This window comes from Crocodylus siamensis, chromosome 3 (assembly GCF_052110815.1).
Source record: "Crocodylus siamensis isolate JL-2025a chromosome 3, ASM5211081v1, whole genome shotgun sequence".
In the NCBI taxonomy this organism is placed as follows: Eukaryota; Metazoa; Chordata; order Crocodylia; family Crocodylidae; genus Crocodylus; species Crocodylus siamensis.
The window spans coordinates 162019401-162035741 of NC_143397.1; the positions used below are offsets into that span (position 1 = coordinate 162019401).

The 16341-nt window shown below is 38.9% G+C and overlaps 1 protein-coding gene across 1 annotated transcript in view; it reads right to left on the bottom strand.

The window, feature by feature from the left end:
- The window catches only part of LOC149869052 (cadherin-7), a 118907-nt gene that overhangs the window by 8579 nt on the left and 93987 nt on the right, over positions 1 to 16341 (bottom strand). The window contains exons 8-11 of the mRNA XM_090039600.1: positions 13769 to 13905; positions 11130 to 11251; positions 7673 to 7790; positions 4332 to 4583 (exon numbers count right to left, since the gene is read on the bottom strand). Of these exons, the coding sequence (XP_089895726.1) occupies positions 4332 to 4583; positions 7673 to 7790; positions 11130 to 11251; positions 13769 to 13905 (629 nt within the window). The remainder of the gene's footprint in view (positions 1 to 4331; positions 4584 to 7672; positions 7791 to 11129; positions 11252 to 13768; positions 13906 to 16341) is intronic.

A 16341-nucleotide genomic window follows, 5' to 3' on the forward strand; every position in this document is an offset into this window, starting at 1 on the left:
CAAAGATATACATACTTTTTTTGCCTGCTTTCATGTAATATGTGTAATGTAGATATAGTTACTATTATGCTAAATATTTATTATAAAAACAATCATCGTGTCTATGACATGTTAACTGAAAAATAAATTACAGTGAATGAAATTATGTGATAATTTCAGATGAAATAAAGAATTCCTTACTTATTTTTTTTAAAAAGTTATGTACAGTATAAAGTGCATGACACCCAGTGTGGTGCTTTTCATGTGCTTTTTATGGAATAAATTACATGTGTATTTTTAGTTTGTATTTGAAAAAAAAGAGCCCCACCACAGAGTCCATAACTGTGAGTCTTTTCTAAATAAACTATATAGCATTAGGAATTTCTTGTGGAATAGAATTTGGATGTTAATCACCATGAGTCAAACTAGGGGGGAAATCTTTGCTAAAACTTCAGTTAAATTTACATCTATTTTACTTAAGAATATTTAAAATGCAGGGGTCTTGTTAAATGTGATCATATGGACATTTATAATATAATACTACAGAGACCCAGTCCTTTACTCAGATCAGTATTTCTAGTCAAAATATTTACATGGATATGACATATTTGTGAGAATAGACAGGTCTATGTTCATGCCCCATCTTTAGTCACATTGAATTGAACTTAAAATGAAAGACCTGGTTAAAACTTGGAAGGGAGAGTATCAAAATACCTATTTAAATTACATAGGGAAAGCTTTCTACTGTAAGCATATAACTGGCTTTCAAGACACAGGACTACATTTTCAGATCTGCCTGTCTAAACTGAACTGGCAGATTTATATTACACATTTGTATTTGTATTTAAACATAAGGGCTTTTCAGGGAGAAAGCAGCAACAGCACATACAAATGTCCAATTAGACAAACAAGAGACATTCGGACAGGTGAATTTAAAAACTCATAATGTATAGTGACTGTCAAATCTTTTGATAGCTTAGATCGACAGTTGAGTAACCAGAAGTCAAGTCCCTCATGTTCTGCACAACAAATTATTTAGATGTCACGTTCTGTGATCTATTCCTCTGCTCTCTGCCAATGAACTCTAAAACAAAATAACTGTGCATGGTCTAGAAGTGATTAGAAGAAACACTGTGTTCACTTGAGTTATCTGCTGCATTCCGTATCAACTATACTAAATAAATGAGATTGTTCTGAGAAATACAGTTTCCTTTGTTAGGAAAAGTGCACAAGAATATGGACTCAGTTTTTAAACCATTACACACTACTTACTCCTTGGATAGGTACTGACATTTAAAAAGTCCAAGGTGGAATTGATTTAAGTTGCATGGTTTTCTGTAAGTGGCATAGGTTAGGTTGCTACTGAACAGATCATATGTTTCCCCTTTGATGGGAGCGTGGAAGGCTGCCTGCACTGGCTGAGACCAGCAGGTGGGGGGCATGTCTACATACCACCCAGCAGGCCTTGTGGGCTCCCTGAGCTGCTGGAGACTGCCTAGTGCAGCTGAGTACCCAGGCCACCCCTGATTGGCTGCCAGGTACGGCGATCATGCCCCCAACCCCCTGTTACAACATCTATCAGCCATTGGCATCTGTCTGCCACAGGCAGGCAGTGGAAGTGAGGAAAGGAGGCATCTGCTTTCCCATGCATGAGCCTCAGCACCTGGACACCTGTGTCCCTGGGCCATGCCCCCACACTTTATCATGAAGCACTCCATGATGTACACACAGACCTGACACAGAGCCCAGAAGAACCCCTGTGCTTGGGTGCAGCCCCGTGGAACCTGACTTGGCTGTCAAGGTCTGAGTGACCCACCTCGTCCCACGGCCTGCCTGTAGCTGCCTGTGACTGGCAGATGATACAGCAGTGGCAGGAGGCATGCTCACCCATGCCCAGGAACCCAGTCCAGCTCCATGGGGCTGCGTCTAAGCATGGAAGTTCTCTTGGACTCCATGTAAGATCTGTGTGTACATCATGGGGTGTTCATGATGGGTTTGGGACATGGGTACTCAGGTACCAGGGCTCATGAATGGAAAAACAGGTGCTTCCCTTCCCCACTCTCACTGCCTGCCTGCGGCTGACAGCTGCCCAGAGGCAGGAAGTGGGGCTGGCTGTGAAAAAAGGTCTGTGCTGGAAAGGGGGGCTGTGAAAAAAGGTCTGTGCAGGAAGTGGGGCTGGCTGTGAAAAAAGGTCTGTGCAGGAAGTGGGGCTGTGCTGACTCAGCTTTATGATAACTCAGGGGTGGAGCCCACTGGGCATTCAGCTGGAGTAGCCAAGCATTGGGCAAGTGCTAGCACACTTCCCTGTGAGGGAGGGTTATCAGGGAGCTGCAAAGGAGCCTGGGATGCCAGCAGACAGTGACCTAACATGAGCTGATAGGAGAAGTGGTACTGAAGTTTGATGTACCAGTCTAACCTAAATCAATTAAGTTTCAGTGCACGTTGATCCAGGTCTAGCTTAGACCAGGTTCCACTACTTTTAGATCAGTCTATGTACACCAAACTTCTGTTCAGTCTCCAATCACTTAGCTAGGTAAACATGTAATGTCTGTAACTGGTCCTTTAACGAAGACAAAAAAATCCTTAGTGCTCTTGCTTTCTTTACAACCTGGGATCATTACTTAATATGACAGATGTGGTAGAATTTTGTTTTGAGTGAAATGGATTCCTGTTAGTGGAGAATTTATATTTCAGTTAAGGACCTTGAGCCTGATCTAAAGCTACAAACTAATGTAGTGACATTAACACAGTTAATTAATTATGATTTATATTAGATAAGAATTTGATTTCTTATGCCTTCCTATATAAGTCATTTAGCCAGTGATCCCAGTAACAGGCACTGGGAGTTGCAGTACTGAAGCAGAACTAACAGAGAGATTGTGTTCATGAATTTTCTTTCAACTGGATGATGATTAGGACAGTGATGATGTTTTTTCAAAAAGCTCTGTTCTATCTACATCCTATTATGCTGTGTATGTAAGTCTTAAAGAAATGTCTTCATTGCAAAATGTGTTAAGAACAAATTTGAAATCATTTTGTGCCTTTCTCTCACAAACTTAAAACACCAGAAGAGAGAAAATACAACCTGCATATGATTCTCATATAGAAATCAACTATGTCTCTACAGTTGTAATAATTCTTATCTTAAACAGTGACTTAAGAAGCTTCTGCCTTTCAACTTTGAGTCAGTATAGATGTCAGAGCAGAGAAACAGGAAGCATTATGCCTCAGAGATGCCATATATATGTTCTAGGAAAGTAGAGTTTGCCTCTGTGTACCATACAGGTTGATGTAGGGAAGGAGAGTCTTCCCCAGTAAAGGACTGCACTTAGGCACTTACCAGTCATGAGAAGGGATCTAATTTATCCTCCACTTGCAGAGCAGGTACATTCAGTCTGACACTATTGATTGAAACCATCTGAGATTTCTCTGTATATAGCCACCTGAGCAGCTATATCTAACTATGAACTTTTCAATCTTCCCATTCTTTCGGGGATGACACTGATAGGCCTCAGTCCAACAAGGCTCTTAACTGCATGCTTTTATGCTGAACTGTGGCCAAGAAGTGTGAACTCTGACACACAGTGAACGAAGACAAAAAAATCCTTAGTGCTCTTGCTTTCTCTACAACCTGGGATCATTATTTAATCAATTTCACTTCAGTATGCAAACTAATGTGAGAAATACTGAGCCAGCTTTGTTGCTGATACATTGTTTATTATTTTTACATCAGTTTCCCTTCTGGTCTGGCTTCAGTTTTTACCGCAGGATTTAAAATCCCACTGTTATAACAGGTGCAGAAGTAACAAAAGGACCTTGTGCAAACAATATTCTTAAATTAAATCTGCTGGTTTTCATCAGGAAACTACATCTGCAGCATTTTCTGTATGTGTTTTTTTTCTTTGCAAATCAATAAATATTTGCAAACAAATAAATAGTAATAAATATATCAATAGATAATTTATATCTCTTGTGCTTATTATATATGCAATAAGTAATCTGAAAATGGCCAGCTGTGTTATATTAAACAAAAGAGAAACGTCCATAAGCTCAGCTTTTTTCACCTGAATTGTCTATCTAGAACTATTATAGCAGATGTGAGTGATCTTATTCCTTCTAGCATTATTTTATATATACCATTGGAGGCAGCTTAACTTTGATATAATTTATCTAAGCTTGAAAAGCCAAAACAAACGGCTTTGTGTTGTTCATGATACAAAATGCCTCTCTTGCTGGAATATTAGCTTTTCTTGTCTCTGGAAATCTGGGGATAAGAATAAAAGCTTGAGGCAAGGATTTTTTTTTTCTATTGTACTTTGAAAGGAAAAATAGAAAAACAATGTGGGACATACCGAGCAATGTCAGAACACAGGCAAGTATGGCTATAAGTGCTCCAGTGCTAAGTCCTGCAGGTAAGACGTATGCCTCTGCATTGCAAGTCTGAGCTATGCCATCTGCATCACAGTCACACACTCTAATGGTGAGGGTATTAGTGCTACTAAGCGAAGGAGAGCCACTGTCCACAATGAATATTGGCAAGTAGAAAACAGACTGTTCCTGTCTCCGGAATCCATTTCTCCTGGTTAGCACTGTTGCAGTGTTGTCTAGAGAAAGGAGAAAGACAAGTATGAGATCTACATATTTCGAAAGGAGTAATCATTTTGGGGTGCTTCTTGTTTAATTTCAGTTTTGTATTATTTCATTTGCTTCTGATTCCTGGATGATTGGTAGCAATGTGATGTCTCCTAGAGTTCCCACACAAACAAACAAGTCCATGGGCATTCTCATTACTAAAAGCATGAAGATCTCCATTTACCAGCGAAGTTTATTCTGCAAATGTGGGGGCCTTTAAACTTTTAAACACCCTGAATGACCCCCTGAAAATGAACCTAGACAGTTGGCTCACTAGGCATAACTATGAAAATATGCTTTCCTATCACAAGCACATCTGTTTGCATGCAAGCATTAGTGCACGTCAGGTAAAGGCACATCTAATTTTCATCTGTATGCACAGAGACTTACTTATCTGTGCTGTATAGGAATCTACACATGCAATGAATGTGCAATATGTATGAATACATATACAAGTATATGCAGTATGTATACATTTAAAGCAGGACTGGAAATGACAATTTGTTTGGATTTGTGTTAAGTGTCCTCAGTGAAAGAGTGTCCCTGGCAATCTACAGACACATGGCAGTGGAACAAGTCACTTCTTCAAGGTGTATAATTGCATCTAATAAAATTAAGAAGTTCAATAGCTTCCAATAATGATAAAATAGAAGTATAGCTAAGATATAATTAGCAGCTCACAAGCAATTGAAGACAAGTTTTGCAAGCTTTAGTAAGCATGTCAAATAAATATAGCTGTCACAACTGATTAGAAGTGTTTAGTATGGTAGTTCAAATAATGATTTTGCTTCCCAATCGGATACAGGAAAGGGTTGGGTTGCAGTTTTCCTATTCAGCACATATAACAATTTTAAAGTATTTTTGTTAAAATAAATGTTTTTAAATATAATAAAATAAAATGATGGATAGTTGAATCAATTTTCCTTTGCAACTTTTTGTTCTGATTTTAAAGTTCAAGTAGTTGAGAACAGATCACCACTATTTAATCCCTAATGTTAAAAAAAAGAAAGCAAAATGAAGACTCTAAAAATAAACGTGCATCATTTGGCTCAGTCTTGGAGATACTTATGCTCATGCTTATCTCTTCTTTTGAACTTAACAAGACCACTAATGTGGTAAAATATGTGCTTCAGTGCTCTGCTGAACTGTGCCCTAAGTCTAAATCCAAAACAGCCATGCCCAAAAGTGAACATGCTCAATGCAGATGTAAAACACTGAGAAGTAGAAACTTATGTCTCTAAGGCAGTGGTGTCCAAACTGTGGCATCAGTGTGGCATACAGCAGACTGAGAAGGCAACATGCACCACAGTGGCAGACAGCACAGGGATCAAAAAGCAAAGCGTCATCTTAAGCAGGAAGCATAAGGCAGGGAACAGAAAGCCAAGCAGCAGATCAGGTAAGGGAATAGCATATTTCAGGGGTGGAGTAATTTGTGTCTTGCCTATCAAAATGGTTGGCCCTCACATCCTTAACATATTCCTATTTGGTATAAGGCAAAGCAATGCTGAGACACTCTGCACTTCTGCAGCACAAAAGCAGGCTCTCCATGCATGATAGATCCCAAACAAAAAGCAACATGACCACTTCAATACAGTGCTGCTGAAGAGCTGAGGGATGAGTGCACAGTGCTCTGTTAAATCAGTTATTCTAGGTCTGGTTAAAGAGCTTGCACATTTGGATCATTAGAAGGGTCTCAGCTCAATGCTGTTTTGGCTCTGTATAAACTAGGCTTCAATGTGGTTTATGCACATCTGTGCATGGACACATTAGAAAATACAAGAATTTATTTCTAAGCACAGACATCCAACATGTAAGAAGTTAGGTGATACAATAATCTGACTTTCTTCTCTGCTGAAGGTGATGTCTTCATCTTGACCACCTTTTTAACTTGTTCTTGACTACATGTTTCAACATCATTTTGTACCAGGGGCCCCAAATCCCAGAATCTAATCTCAAAGGTCTATACTTACTATTACTTGTCTATACCTTTGAGCTACCAAATCATATTTATTTGACTTTTGTGATACTGCTTGTATGAGGAAACTTAAACATGCCACTAATTGCTTGCAACTTGAGATAGTAAATTAGAGACAGCTGGATGAAACAGCTTTATCAGTAGCACAGATTTTCTGACTAGTCAGCCAAAAAGAAAAGATACTTAATTTCCTGCTATTTCATTTTTTTCTTGTTCAGGATGAAGGGTAGATCACAGTGTGGATCCAATTCAGAAAAATGACCTATCAAATAGGACCTTTTTATCTCAACATATGTTTAATTAACATTTTTTACTAAAAAGAGCTACCTTTTTTTTTCCACTCTGGATACTACTATAGCGCAGTAGCTCTGTGCAGTAATACAGGAGTGAGGAGGAGTCTTATTTTATTTACTTTAGCCTTTAACTAAGTAGACTGATCAGATTCCAGTGCCCTACCAGATGCAGCAACTACTGAGGACCCTGATTAGGAGTGTGCTCTTGGAATTTTTCATTAATGGAAATGTGATGCCAATGGAAGTTTTCTGTATAGATCTCTGCACAGATCTTTACAGCCTCATGCCACACATGTAAATATTGTGCATAGCCTAAAACACGAGTACTGAGCTTCTCCCTTCAAAAACATTCTTCTGTAGCTTACATACTCATTGAAAAGATTTGTTTTTCCAAAGGAATGCTTGTTTGCCATGTGTTTTAAGGTTCATTTCTCAATGCCCAAAGTTATATTAATAAAACATGAAGCTCAGGACATTTTTCATCCTCTGCCCCAAGGTAAAATCTAATTTGGAAAAAGACCTATAAATACAGAAAAAAAGGAAAAAGAATTACGTGGAAAAAATAAGATTTGAAGTCTGTTTAGCTCAAGGCTTTAAATGAGTTAAACAGTTTCTTTCTCTTGACAGATAATCTATAGATAAAAATTACTCTGGAAGCTGATTGCTCTTTAATTAATGGCCTTACTGCAAGGGACGTTCCCCTAGATGATAATCAGGATACCCATCTCAAAAAATAAGGTGCCAGACAATGAATGTTATCTCTTAGGCTTCCCTACTACATCTGTATTCCTACCTTTGTTATCTTGCAGTGTAAAATTGTGGTTATTTGCTGCCTCTGCTGTCAAACTGAAGTAGAACTGGTGGCCGTTGGGTGGGTCATCTTTATCAATAGCACTGATTTTCTGGATAACCTGAAAACAATGTAAATTTAAAATTATATGTAGATTTATATTTGATAATATGAATCATACAAGTATATTTAATTACATAGTCTGTATACAGTACGTGTAAGGTCAAATGCATTTGTCATGTGGTTTTGATCACTTGACTCACATTCTCCTCACTCTTGTTTTCCTATTTGAAAATTTAAGTAACTTCAGAGATCATTAAAAACATGCAATATCCTCATATCTTCCCCAATGCCAAAATGCACTCATTCAAGTCATTTCTCTATGTCAAATTTTCAGGTCTTAGTGAGAAAACCAATGAGAGATTTGAGATCTGGTATTTCACTATGCATCAAGACTAGGAATACAAGCAAAACATTATTGGAAAGAGAATATCTTGTGAATGAAAATAACTGTCGGTGTAGTGTGGTACTCACTGGGTATATCTACATTTGCGCTTTACTGCAGAGTTGATTAATTAGCTCTGCAGTAAAGCATAACAGTCTACACATGCGCTGATATTATGAGCAGGAAATTAATTAATTCCACCACTGAACAGTACTGTCAGGGAAGTACTACCGCGGAGTAATTACATGCACTGAAATGCATGTATTGACAGTGACAGGGGGATGCTGGGGCACAAAGGTGCTAAAGTACAGGGGTGGGGGGAGGGACGGGATGATGGCTTGCTGCCTAGCCCCACACTTTAGCATCCTTGTTCCCCCGCCAGCCCCGCCACTGCCTGACACTACCACACAGAGCTTGGGGCTGACCCCTGCCAGCCTGGGGCTACTCCACCCTGGCTCAAACTGCTGTGGTGTTGGGCACACATGTAGACACTGTGCCCAGGAGCAGCTGACTCCAGTGCAAACTGTGCTGGAGTTTATTCTGTCACCTTAATAGCATGTGCAGATGCACCAGTTATTTGTGGGTACAACTGATGTCACACTTCATCTACAAACTGCAAATGCATACACAACACTTTTTAGTTCACTTACATTCAACGCAGACCTGGGTGCATCTACACATGTGGTTTAAGGGTATTTGAATCTGAAAGCTTGCAAAGAAAGACTTTTTTTTGCTATTGTTTAGTTAGTCTAATAAAAGATATCAACCGAATAGCTTTGTTTGTCTCTATTTTTAGACCAACATGGCTACAATATATATTGCCGAAACATGGAAGATATTGTATTTAGCTATTTGGAAATGTAAACTTCATTGCTAACCACAAAAGAATAAATTTTCTCCTCCCTGCCTGACATCAGAAACCTCCAGGGAAGAGCCTGTATAATCTGCATATTATAGAGCAACAGCCTCAAAAAAAGACTCTGAAGAACCCTGGATAAAAAAAACTTCTATCCTATACCTCCCCTGTGCAAAATAAAGTTTCTTTTCTACCTGAGAAAACTATTACCATCTTTGAATTGTCCTCAGCCTGACAAAGGGTGTTTGGACCTGAAAACTTGCAAAGAACGAAAAATGTTTTGCCACTATTTGGTTGGTTTAATAAAAGATAACGCCTCTAACCAAGAGCTTTGTCTGTCACAAAAAACATACTGTTTAGCTAATGCACATTAAATTAGGCTAATTGGGATTTTTCTAGTACCTCACAATTGTACTGGAAAAATGGTACTTCACAATGATATGTGCTTTGTCCTGGGGGTGGGAAGGGATGGCGCTTTAGGGTGGCTGTAAGAACTGCTCTAATTAAAGTGCTATCATGTCTCATATATCAGCATCCTAACATTAAAAAAAAGGTTGTGGGGCATTTAAAAATGGTGGTGGGAGCATTTAAAAATAGTGGCGGGGGCTGGTACATGAAACACAGGAAGCTTCTGGAGCTCAGTAATTACAACACTCTAGCATACTTCATTAATCATATGGAATTCCAGAGCATCAGAGCAGTCTTGCTACACATGTATAGGCACCCATAGGTACTAGCTTAAGTGTGCATTACCTAAAGTGCATTAATGAATGTGTAGATATGCCCACTGCATATTAATCTGATGTTAATATCATTTTTTAACTTTAAAAATATTTTTATTTCTGAAAAAAATTCTGAAATATTATTCTAAACTATACCAAATAGAATAAGCTAATTGATTTCTTATTTATAATTTGTAAGTGTAATAGCTATATGTATCTAAAGACCAGCAACAATGGTTAAAGCAGGGACAACATTAAGCATTTTATCCAATCCAACTCTATTCTGATTGTGTTCAATGGCCCTGTTATTCAGTTTCTTAGTTGCCTTTCAGCATAAGCTGTTAATCACGTTCATCATGCTATCTGTTGCTGTTTTAAGTCCTGCTGTTTGAAGAAGTAGATCAGTGATTTCTGCCACAGAAGAGGGAAAAGGATGAGACTTGGGGGCAAGCACTGAGGTGGAAACAGTCCAGGTAGGAGTCCAGTAGCGCCATGGGAACACATCAGATCTGTGAATGTCAGGGGTGAATACTCGAGCAGTTCCCTGGTGGGAAAGTGCAAGGAGTTAAGGGATGCTTTATGTTCTTTTATGAAGTAACAGGAAGATAGCTTTGTATGACACATTTTCAGAGAAACTAGGTGCATCTACATGTGCCCCTGACTCGCATTTGGTACAGTACCCAGCAGTAATACACAGTCCCAGCGGTGCATGGTTATTTTTAAATGCTATGTCACCATAACGATGAGCTACGGTGATGTAGTTCATCACCACAGTGATGTAGCATTGGTGTAACAGTTTGTGCCTATGGATGCTACATCACTGTACTGACAAGCTACATCACCATAGCTCATTGCTAAGGTGACATAGTATCTTATGTAGACGTGCCCACTGAAGAAAAATGCTGAAGTCAGTAGAAACAAAGGTAGTCAGGACCTCCAAAAAGTAGGCCTTGCGAGGGCAAAGCTGCATCATTTCTTTTACAGGAATAATTTACATGAGATAAAGTGATCCAAACCCATTTTTTTCTTAACCCAACTAAAGACACAGCAGCCAGTTATTAGTTTTAGGGATAATAAAGGATTTTTAATTCCAGGAAGTATGGAATATTCTAATCCCAGTGAAATAACTGATAATTATGCTTGCCTATTACTTGTACCAAATCCAGGCATTCATGACATAATGTTTAATTTGCCTATGTAAAGAAACCTATAGCCATTAGTAATTTTATGTTACTTTTCATCTCTGATTTGTACGTCCACTTTTTGCAATGAGTATGCTGGAGTTCTTAGTTTTTTTGCTGAATATTTGTTTCTGCACATCATAGTATCACTTTTTTCTGCAATGAGATGATTATATTCTATCTTAAAGTTGTCAAGCTTTTAAAAGAAATTACTGCAAAACTGATATGAATAAATGCTAGAAATATCAATCAGCACCTGGCCAGGTTGAGCGTTTTCACAGACAGTGGTCTCATACTCCATGGCAAACTCAGGAGCATTGTCATTAATGTCAAGGATAGTGATAGCCACATAACCTCTTCCAATCTGTGCTGGATTCTCTGTTCAGAAAAACAAGCAAGCAGAGCTCATTACAGGTCATTTTTTTTGGTAAATGCGCTTTGTTATTTGCATTTTCCCTTTGCACATAGTAATCAAAACCAATTACAATAGAAACGCAATGAGAAATAAATCCAGGCTAAATTTCTGACCCTGATCAAAACAATGAGAATTCTGCTATAAATTCACTGACAGTTTTGCTTTATTTAGGCCAAAGTTGTAGTACTATAGTAGCAAAACATAGCTGAAGGGATGAGAATGAGTGATATAATGGTGCTGCCCGTGGATTCACATCAGAATAGAGAAAGACTATTCACCTAGGATAGATTATGGTAAGAATGGGTAAAATATAATTTTATTCAATTAATTCTCCTCAGGAAATGATGCTGTTCAGACTCCTAGGGAACCATGACAGACCCCAAGAATAAAGCATCTGTCTACCTAATTCAGTGGTTTACAACCTCTTGTAGACTCAAGGCACTCCTCGTCATACTCAAGAGACCCCTAAAAATGTCAGCTCTTAGTTTTCCTTCATTTTTGGACTACTGAAAAATAATAGAGCAATTTTTCTGTTGCAAAGAACACAGAAAAAATACAGCAGGTAAGACTGTGTTCAGCACTATGAATTCCTATTTGAAATCTCTGGGTTTATCGTGTGAAGTATGTATATATGTTTGCACACAAAACAATGCCAATGGCACCGTGCAGCACCTTTAAAAGAAAGAGTACCCTGGGGTATGGTAAGCAGTCCCTCAGGGTGCTGTGGTTAAGAATCACTGACCTAATGAATCTCAAAGGTACAGTGGGACCCACTAGAGCAAAGATGTGCAAGGTGTAATACTCTTGTAGTTAAGACATACCAAAAAAATTAGGATCCTCTCAAACCTGAATTACATCCCCAAATTGTAGCAATCCTGGATTGTTGCAATGCTGACTATCCTCACCCGCTTTAGCATATTCACTGGTGAAGCAGTTTTGTACAGTTTAGATCTTTTTACAGGTGTTAAATGAGAGAAATTGTTAATCTGCTGAGAAAGGGGCATTACAGAGTTACCGTAAACCTGCCGAGGGGATAAAATTCTTGCCTGCAATGAGATTAGGGTTCAAGATCAGCATTAAATCCTGTATAGCTGAAATTTGGTGGCCTAAGCAGACAGGCCTACAATATGTAATACAGCTGTTTTGATATAAATATCAGTTTTTAGGCTGGCTCAAGCATGAGTGAGATTACATTATTTGCTACAGAACATTACAAGTTATAATGATACTTGTGATGAAGCTGAGTAGATAAAACAATGGCATAGAACTGGATATTTCTGTATGTTTTTCAAGGGCATTTTTGCTTTCTATTGTTACCTAGGTTTTCAGGTTCTGAGATGTGAGAGTAATAATATTTTTAATTAATTATAATGTAAAATAAAAGTAGATTCCAAGGTGCAGACTTTTCATTCACAGGTGATAAGGTAAATGTAAGCAATCGCCCCAGTCTTTGATGAGCCAGGGACCAACATGGCCCCACCTATAAATTCAAACATCTTGAGGCTTTTACAAGGCACTTTTGCCTCAGATAGTCCCTTTTCCTTCCCTCTCTGTTGCAACCATTGGTTTCATTGTAGAGTGTTTTGGGGTTGTTGTTTTTTTGCCTGCTGGGCCAAAAATCTGGCCCTGAGAGTAAAAGATAAATTCATAGGGATATTAAGTCACAAAAGTTATCTTTCAGGTTGAACATAAAATGAATATCACTGAAACCAGTATGCAACAATTTCTTAAAATAGGAAGTCAAAGAACTGAGAAAAGATGTATTGCCATAAATCAGCATAGTAGCAATAAGGAGTGACAGTTGAATCGGGAGATTCTTTACTATCACATCTATATTCAGACTGCAATAGCAGAAATGTATCACTCTCAAAAAATGTAGCTGCTGTAGAAAATGCTTTACTTTTGCAATATTTAAATGACATTTTCAAACAGTTAACTAGTACATGAACTCAGGAAGCCTGATTCTTCAGTGTTTTGTATCTTACACAGTCACCTGTATCTGTAAAAAGTGAATATTTAAGTATGCTACAAAACAGTAGTCAAATGTTAGGGGAGTGAACCACGAAGATATTCCCCTCTCCTAACTTGTTAAAACTTCCAGAAACAACCAGTAGTTGCCATCTGTCAATAGTGTCATGATACCACCCAAGGCTGTGCCATGCCACCACCCAAGGCTGTGCCATGCCCTCCATAGCCCCATACCATTTTTCAACACTAAACTCCTTAATTTGGCTCTCCTTCCAAACGTAATGCTTTTCACACCTTTTATACTGACTTTTCATAAGCTTACATAACTATACAAGACACAAGACAAAGAAAGAGTTAGTCCTTTTCCATATATGCTTTATTTATAACAAATCCTCACTTAATAACCTCTAGGAAGGCCAGTCAATTAATTGTCAATGCAAATGACCAATTCTTATACTTAAATCTGATGTTTTATGCTCATATTGTTTATAAAACTTTAAATTCTAACTTACGACTCTCCATAGCCAAGACAGTGATGTTATGAACAGCATTAGTTTCTCTATCCAAAGACTTGGCAGTTGTAATGACTCCACTGTTGGCATCGATATTGAAATATCTCTCCAGGTCAGTGTTTCGATCTATTGAGTACCTAGGTGAAAGATGAAAGAAAACTTTTGATTTATGTTCAATTACAGTTTTTAAAAACATGTAATTGATTTCTCATTAGAGAAAAAGAATTTCGGTTGTTCCCTCCTTTGGGGATTTTCTTTTCTTTTTTTTTTATTAGTCAAATTTCTCTAAGGTGTCCAGAGAAGAAAATGCATGTTTAGCATCTGATGCACCAAATGCCCTGATGGAAAATACGTAGGACAGACCAAACAACAACTGCGCACCAGAACGAACACACACTTGAAATCTATTAAAGACAGGAATACCCAATTACCTGTGGGACCACATTTCTCACAAGAAAACCACTCTCTCTCCAATCTCTCAGTCCTGATCCTCAAAGGAAACCTACAAAACACTTCCCAGAGATGAGCCTATGAACTCCACTTCATCAACCTCCTGGATACTGAAAATCATGGACTAAATATAGACAATGGATTTATGACACATTATAACCTGCCTGACATCTGACTCCCTAGGTATCTCTCTGCTATTCATCCCCCTTCTCTCTCTCTCCCCCCACCCCCCACCTGTCTCTCACCCATTGACTCCTCAATCTACATTTTCACTGACTACCTGTCTTGCATGCATACCAGACCAGCCTCTGGCTTCTTCACTTTTCATTCCATACAGGAAGAGCACACACCAACTGCTGAAACTTCCTTAGCCTGATGGAGGGTTTTTCATAGTTTCATAGTTTGTAGGGTCAGAAGAGACCTGAGCAGATCATCTAGTCCGACCCCCTGCCCCCTGAACCTGAAAGCTAGCTTAATAACTATTTTCCAACTATTTAAGTTGGTCTAATAAAAGATATCAGATTCACGCAAAGAACCTTGCCTGTTTAGCCTCTTAAAACTATCAAATAAACTGTGTTGACAGTAGCTGGTTTTGTTCCTGCATTTCATACTGCCCTCTTAAGTAAAATTACATGTATTTCCCTTTCCTTTCCTCTCCTCACTTTTTGCCTTAAGGCACCTATCCATTTATTCATGGAGTAGTATGGTTCTGCACCCAACCCAGTGTGAAACAAAGTTGGAAGTTTGCCATATGGCTGAATCTACTTCATGCAGTTCCCAGCAGACCAGGAACAGAACTCGCTATTGCTAGAGAAATGGCCCCTGTATTACCCTATGCTACAGGAGATGGCGGAAGAAATTTAGAATAGGTCAGAGGATTACATATCACCACTGTCAGCTACCAGTGCTTTCCTGTCATTAAATAAACGCAGGCTCACATCATTGGCCCATAACTGTTATCTCCAAACTGCCTTTACAATGAAGAAATCTGTTTATTAGAATAGAATACAATAAGAAGAAAGATCCATGGGTTTATTGAGAAGAAAGGAAAGGGATTTAGGTATCTCTGGATTTACTAATGATACTTTCTTGACAAATGATTAAATAATATGCTAGATTCTGCCACTTTTACTTATACAGATTAACTGGTTGCCTACCCTTTAGTGTGTTTAGTACTCAAGCTCAATACATTTCAATTCCTTGAGAGATAGCCATTTATTTCCTTGCCACATCCTCTATTTTTGTTGAGTTTGAGGTTTTAGAAATGTCTAGGCTTATAAGTGCAACATTTCCTGAATTTCAACAATTCAGATATTTAATCAATACCAATGTTATCCAGTTTTTCTTATTTGAACACATAGGGCATGTCCAGAGGAGTGTGTACGTGCAGAGGTGCACATTTCCCATGGCACAAAAAGCAGCAGCACATATTCATGCTGCTGCTTTTTGTCCCAAGGCATGCCCGTGCATATGTACTCCAGAGCACAACAAATTGGCTGGATGGGGCAGGGGAGGCTGGGATTAGCCCCTGGGCTGGCCCTAGCAGCTTTACCTGGTATTCTGGGGCCTCCCTGGGCACCAATGCCAATCTGGCCACTCAGAGCATGGTCAGCAGGCACAGTACAGGTCTGAACAGCCAGGCTCTGTTTCTGGCAGCTCTGGCAGAGCCAGGCTCTGTTGCTGCCCTGTGCGCCATGCCATTTTTTTTGCGTGGGAGGCAGCTTTTTTTGACACCGGAATCTCCTGGTATCAAATTTTGCCACCATGCTACAAATTATCAGTGCGGCAAATAGGTGAATGTGTGTCATGTGCAGTTTGCAGCACCTCAAACATCTCTGAGGCACTGCAAATTGCATGTGTGTGCTCATTTGGATGTACCCACAGTGTTAAACTCTAAATTCCCTAAGTAAATCTAGAAAAGCTAGGTATGCCTTTTTAATGCACTCCTAATCCCAGATGAGTTTGGTTTCTGATGCATAATAGAAAAGATTCAGGATGGCTTTAAATTGCAATACCTGCCAGTAGCCTTCACAATGATTATGGCAGGAGGGACTACAAGGGGCTAGACACACCTTTGGTATTTCCTCCAATTACCCAGTCTGGTTCCTCTATAATTTTTTAAT